The sequence below is a fragment of the Aphanomyces astaci genome (assembly GCF_000520075.1).
Source record: "Aphanomyces astaci strain APO3 unplaced genomic scaffold supercont1.31, whole genome shotgun sequence".
In the NCBI taxonomy this organism is placed as follows: Eukaryota; Oomycota; class Saprolegniomycetes; order Saprolegniales; family Verrucalvaceae; genus Aphanomyces; species Aphanomyces astaci.
Genome location: NW_009798294.1, coordinates 289,248 through 296,354, shown reverse-complemented (window position 1 = coordinate 296,354; position 7,107 = coordinate 289,248). Strand labels below are relative to the sequence as shown.

The 7,107-nt window shown below is 49.9% G+C and overlaps 1 protein-coding gene across 1 annotated transcript; it reads left to right on the top strand.

Moving 5' to 3' along the window:
• Window positions 1-3,461: 3,461 nt before the first annotated feature.
• H257_10976 (hypothetical protein) lies at window positions 3,462-3,695 on the top strand (the record flags this gene model as incomplete). The annotated part of the gene is made up of 1 exon (XM_009837741.1): window positions 3,462-3,695. The coding sequence occupies one exon, from the start codon at window positions 3,462-3,464 to the stop codon at window positions 3,693-3,695; it is 234 nt and encodes a 77-aa protein (XP_009836043.1).
• Window positions 3,696-7,107: the final 3,412 nt, after the last annotated feature.

The window sequence follows — 7,107 nt, the reverse complement described above, 5'->3', positions numbered from 1 at the left end:
GAGACTCGAGATGAATTTTTCTCGCAAGAAAACCTACTGAAGCGTATATCAAAGTTGCCGTTGAGCATTGTTGGCTACAAGTGCTGCAAGGACTTCAAAGTGTGTGAAGATCAAGATAACAGCTCAAGAGTGTGGAGCCTCCACACTGCCATCGGCAATGTGGTGTCGTACCTTCCACAGAAGAAGCGTTGGGCAGCACAATTCGAAGTCAATGGTGAACGCGAAAACGTTCGCGGTGGTTCGACGGCGTCAAAGTTTCAAGTGCGATTCATGCTGCATTCATCGGAGGCGTTGACATGACAGGCGGGGTTGCCTTAGATGTGTAGTTGCTTGACCACATTCATTATAATTGATATAAACATATATGCATTTCTTGTCAGTACATCACTCAGCGGTGGGGCCAGGCGAAGAATGAGTGAATTTAGACCAGTATTGGCTGAGATAGAGGTGGTCATGGCTGTTCGGATAATTGACGCCTATCATGTAGCGCGTCCGAGAGATGAAGAGGCGACGAATGCATGTACAGTACTGGCGAAGAATGAGTGAATTTAGACCAGTATTGGCCGAGACAGAGTGATTAGATGGAGGCGATGATCGCCGACAGACGCAAGATTGTATTAGCTGTCAAAATTGTTAAGTAAAATAGCTTATGCATGTCAAAATATTTACACGCGCAAGTCCCCCGATTCCGTAAAGTTGTTATTGAGAAAACACGCGTGATTCCCCCACTTTTCATAACACGAGTAAAACCCCCAAAAAGCACGCGTGAAAACACGTTTCCCCCGAGGTAAGCATGCCTGATGAGTGGCTTGTGTTGCGCAAAGCAAAGTAACCCCAAGGTACATGTAATTCCTCCACGTAATATTGAACGTACTATAATACTCCGGAGTATGTAGTACGTATACAGTGTATTGCCCCCCCCGCCAGCAAGCTGGACTCTCTACGTCGATACATTCGAAAAAACCAAGATACTTTACTTGGTCGTTGTATTGAAATGGAAGAGACATTCGCCAATGAAAGCCAAGAGGCTTCTACTTCTAACCAATCAGATAGTTGTTGGATATATTTGTCGTAAATGTCGCTTTATCTATACCTAAACATTATGCGGAAATGCGGAAACACAGTGAAAAAATTATAGACTAGTATTAATATTCTAAATAGGTCTCTCTAAAGAATGAAATCAGGTTCCTAATGGAATTCTCTATTTGGAAGTAAACCTATAGTCGAGGTAATAACCTATTTTGGCCGAGGTACACTTGTTCAAAGCACGAAATTACCAAATCAGTCAATCTTATCCATACATACTATTAGGCCATGTTCGGACGCACCAACAATCCGGTCATTTCGTGGATTCAGCCGACTTTTTGGTTGTGTTCGGAGCAAAAGCACGATACTAAAATACTATACCGCCTATTGCATTAGGATTATTCAAGTACACCATTTTGCCTGTAATTTCAGCTTTTTTTCAAAATATTACCACCAACAGCGGATATATTTCACCTAACCCCTAGTTTACCGGCAATTCACCCAACCTCCATGATATTTCACGCCAATTGAAATTTCGCACGTAAATTTAGGTACTGGAGGAAGCATTCGATACGAAACTCAAGTCACACCCCAAGAGTGATGTATGTTACACATTTGACTCTACATATTGTGATAATGGTGAGAATACAGTGCGCGACAAAGGACAGTGGATAAAAGTGTTTTTTAAGCCACGAGGTCAAAAATGAGCAAAATCAGCTACTTTTTAGATATGTTGCTCAGGGCAGTGTGGCAGATTCGTAGCATATTCCAGAACAACCATATTCGTGGTTGTCAAGAAGTAACAACCATTCACATGTTTGTATGTTGCGATAATATATAAGAACATACAAAAAAAGATAGACAAAATCAGTACTACCTCCTTACGAAAATGATTGATTGGTTTTATATTTTTTGTGATATCTCAGACATTTTTAGGAATTATTACATTCCAAAGATACCAGGTGATAGCTGAGGGTTTTGCAGTTGTAACTTGTGTGATTTCGCTTAATTCAGAGCATTTCGTCCAACATTTTTCGCAGCAAAAAGTTTGATACAAACTTGAATATAAAACCCAAACAAGGCAATTGATCACATATGGCAGATTTGAAAAATCATATATTCAAACTATACCATACAAACAATAAGTATTGTACACCAAACATTAAAAAAGTATGCAACCGATTCAGTAGAGTGATTTTGCTACTTGAAATTACCTGTGAAAATTCTGGAATACTCGAGAAGGATCCAGAAACGAAAATCCTGTTTGAAATGATTTTGCTACATCAAAATTTGTTGTGCAAAGTGCATGGCTGGCATGGACGAGTCGATCATACTCATGTCGACCATGGCACTACTGCTGGAAGAGTCCCAAGGGCATACACTAGCCATACACATACCTCGCGGCCGATTCAACCTCATGGCACAAAGCTATTCAAAGTGCACCTTCCACTTTCGCTTTAAGAAAAACGAGATTCATCAATTGAAAGTGCTGCTGGAGATTCCCGACCCGATAATCTCGCCCCAGCGCTACAACGCAAGCGCCGAGCAGCTGCTCGCGCTCATCGTACTCCTCGCCTGTTCCAGACTCACGAAGGACAGCAAGGGTTTGTTCTTGAAAAGCATTGAGTCGTTATTGCGTTTTCGTGCTCTGTTGACCGTTATGGCTTGGTCATAGCGACCAGGTATATATACTACACATGCTGCGTCTGTGGGTCTGGCTGTCGGTATCGATAGTCACTCTACATCGGATTCCACTAGTACAAAGGGCTCTCTGTTGTGTCGACGAGTCGAGTGACGCTAATTGACCACATACAACTGGACCTATCACGTTGGAGATGCTCTGTGACCTCTGTCCTGCGCTTCTTGACATGGCGAGGTCAAGAAGAGCAGGACAGAGGTCACAGAGCATCTCCAACGTGATAGGTCCAGTTGTACGTGGTCAATTAGCGGACGAATGGCCGCATGTGTTGCCCCTCGTTCAAGGCGCCCTCAACCATCAGCCGGCGGACCGGCTGGGAGTAATTGCGCCTGTGACAGCGTTTACCGGCCTGCCAGCCAAGACCCCGCTGGCAGGATTTGTCCACCCGACGTCCAATGAAGTTTACGCCGCGGACTGGCTTGGCGCCGCCCGTCAGAAACATGTGATGGACCTCCAAGTGGCGCTAGAAGAAATGCACCGCAACGTGGCGGTGCGAAGCGACAAGTTGCGTCAGCAAGCTCGTGGACGCCGCGACCGAAAATCCCAAGTCAAGTTTGCGGGTTTTTCGGTCGGCGATTTTGTGCTTGTCGGATCGGTCGTCAATCATCCGACAAAATTGGCCCTGCATTGGCGAGGACCCTGCCAAGTGACCAGAGTCATCACAGACCATGTGATGTAGACTCAGCAGCTGTTGCCACCGTATGAAGTCACAGTCCATCATGCGTGCCGATTGAAGATGTACCACGAAGGTGGTAGAGAGGTGACTGAAGACCTCGAGGCGCAGATCGCGTTTGGCCATGTCCGATTTCATGTGGAGCGCCTGGACGAAGCGAGCTGCGTGGATGGCCAACACCAAGTTTTGGTGAAGTGGCTTGGACTTGACGATGAAGAATTGTCCTGGGAACCTGCGGCGAATTTGCTCGACGACATTCCAGTCGTATTTCGCAAGTGGGTGGCGTCGAACAAGTAAGACCCTGCCGTGGTCGCCCTCATCAAGACACTGGACTTTCCGTAGGAGGGAAGGTGTTCTGCAGCGTGTAGAGCAATTGGGTCGCGCGTTAGTTTGACCCATTGCAAAGACACACACTCTGTGTGTGTGGCGTGTCAAAGGTTCCGATACCTTAGTGGAGGTACTGATTACTTTAGTGAATGGTAGTCATTAGGCGCCTCGTGGCGTGTTTAACCTCACTAATGTCAGTGTGTGTATATTTCCTGCCTTGACGAAGGTCCCGTGGCCGAAAGCCAAGATGAAGCGAGAGATAAAACACCCCCGACGATTTCGAAAGCGGGGGCCTCGTCGCTGCGGACAACTTGGTCTTGAGCCAAGGCAGCAACGGCCACGGTGAAAGCGAGAAGGAGTGCGAGCTTCATCATGGAAATTGGAAAATGAATGGCCTTTCATCTAGTCCCCTGGTGTCAATCCACTAGTTAACGTCAGACTGTGAATGCACTAGCACACCAAGTACCCAAAGTTAAACAAATAGATGGTTGGGATGCGTACAACAGACATACATGCACTTACGCAAGTCTTGTCATGAAGTCGTCTTTGGTGTCATAAATATCCAACAGTGTGACCGACATTCTTGCCAGAAAATCCGCTACTGTATCGCACTTTCAAAGGATGAACGACCCACATTGAAGTATCACTTATGTTGGATGTATGAACTGCGCTAATGTCAGTGTGTATATTTGCTACCTTGACGAAGGTCCCTTGGCCGAAAGCCAAGAAGAAGCGGGAGACACAACAGGGACAAAAGGGGCATACTTGGGAAGCTTCCCAATGTAGCCGCGGTGGGGAGGGGTTACAAATCACTGTCATAAAACCTCACAAAGAACTTAAATTTCATTGTGTATGGACGACAACGATGTGGTCCGAGTCCGTGCTGAAGCGTAGGACAGCATTCCGCTTTAAGGGGTGCCCCGACGTCGAGCTTCTTAAGGAAGTCATTCATGTAAGACCGTTCGAAGCGTCCGCGTTCAGCTTCATTTCGTTGAGCAGCGCCTTCACGGCGCGCAGCACTAGTCGGTTGACTACTTCTACAGTCCCGTTCGCCCAAGGACTGTAGGCTGTCGTGATATGATGGTGGGCACCCACCAACTTCCGCACCTTCTCGATCACTTCGTTCTTGAAGTGAGAACCGCCATCTGACACCCATGTGTCAACGCAGCCGAACGTGGTAAACCACGTCATCAGGCACTGAGCGGTCGCGGCGGCGTCAGCGGACTCTGCCGCGAACAGCTGCACAAAGCCACTCATGTCGTCCTTCACGACAAGCACTTGTTTTTGGCCAGACTTGGCTATGGGCATCGACAACCAGTCGAAATGGATGAGCTCGTTCGGCTTCTCCGCGTGAAGCGCTGAACCCAATTGACTGGGAATCATTTCCCCGTCAATGCACAGGCAGTGCAAACAGGCCCGTACGAACGCTTCGACGTCAGTGGAAAGCGTCTTCCACGCAAACTTGTCGGACACCAACTTGGTCGTCGCTGCAATGCGACGGTGACCGCTGGCTCCTTGGTGAGCGATCACACAAATCCGCTGCTGTAGTTCAACAGCACCGTCTGGGATCCAGATTCGTCCATCTAGGTCCACGTAAAAATGGGAGTCGTCGTCCCAATCCACGCCGTTTGGGGGGGTCCCTCCCCTTCCATGGTTGAACGTTGGATGTCGCTGATCTTAGCGGCTGTCGGCCACTCGAAATCCACTTGTTGCAGGGGCGACACCACATGGATCAACTTGCGAACATTCGCAACTGGTTGATCCGTCGGAGTCGAACCCCATCGGTTCAGGAGGTCGCCCCATACATTCGCGTCACCCGAGACGCACTCAATGGTGTACGGGAAGGTCGACATCACCAGCGACCATCGCTGCAGCTTGTCGGCCTGGTACTTGGCCATGTTGGCGTTCGAGCCACTTGGGTTCAAGATGTACACCAGGTTGCGGTGATCCGTAAACAGACGGAAACCATCAGGGCGTACAACCAGGTAGTCGAGTCTCTTGCACGACTCGACCACGGCATAGGCCTCCTTATCCACGATGGGCCAACGCGCACTCGCGCCAGAAAACGACCCACTGATGAACGCAAGCGGTTGGTGCCGCTGGTCTTCTAGAGGTCCGCTGGCGGTACTTGTGTGGCGACCGCACCCCAAAACAGTTCACTGGCGTCCGTGAAGACGCAGACCGTCATGTCTTCTCGCGGGTGCGACAGGTGCACCACATGCGCCAACGCGTGTTTCACATTGTTGCAACACTTAAAATGGCCGGACGACCATCCCACGGCAGGGAGTGCAACACGCACTAACGACGTTTTTCTTGCAGCTTCCGGCTACCTTGGTGGCCACGTCGAGCAGACGTCGCAACGGATCCACCAGCTGGTTGTAGCCGGGGATGCTCGCACGCATCAAGTTGGTGGCACACACAAACTGCTGGAGGTCGGCCGCGGTCGGCGGCGGCGACAAATCCACAAGTCCTTGAATTCGGCTTGGGGAATGGGTGATTCCATCGGCCGAAATCACCTTGCCACACCATTCTGCCTCGCGCAGAAAGAAATGACACTTCTTCGGGCTCAACTTGAGTCCGAACTGGGCACAGATGGACAGAACTTGGTCCAACAAGTCGAGGAGCTCGTCCGTCGACTTGACGGAACCCACCAAGTCATTGAGCCAGGCCAACAGGCCTCGAAACAGCAGCTCACCAAACATTTGGTGGACAAGCGACTGGCAGTACGCGACTGCGTCCGTCTGTCCCTGAGTACGCGGGTCGGGGTGTACACGCCGAAGGGCGTCATGAACGCGAAGTACATGTGGCTGGCATGCAGCGGCAACTGCCAGTACCCCTTCGTCCAGTCCAACGTGAAGTACACGTTCGTTCCGACCAGAGACAGACCATCGCGCTGTCCAGGTTTGGCATCGTTTAAGGCATCGGCTCCGTGCAGGTGTTGATCGGCCTGCTATCGATCGTCATACGCAAGTCGCTGACTTCCTTCTTCGGCACGATCCTTGGGGCTGCGGTCCGCGTAGCCCGGTTGTTTTGGTATACCATACCATTTGCTTCCAGAACAGCCACATGGCTGTGCATGTACTCCACATGCAGCGGCGGGTACCACCGCATCCCACACTTCACCGGCGTCGAGCCGGGTTTGATCCGAACCTTCAATGGCTCGACCTTGACTGGCGGATCGTCGCCCAAGTCTTCACGGAACACATCAATGTGTTTGGCCAATAAGTCGTGCAGCCGTCAGAGTGGCTTGAACGGCGCCCTGCTTCGTGCGGCGGCGCTCCGCTTCGTCCTCAACCGAGGTTTTGGGATAAACCTCCGGAGAAGCACACTCCATCCCGTCGTCGGGGTCAAGCTCCGGCGGATTCAACTTCTCCGCCATCAG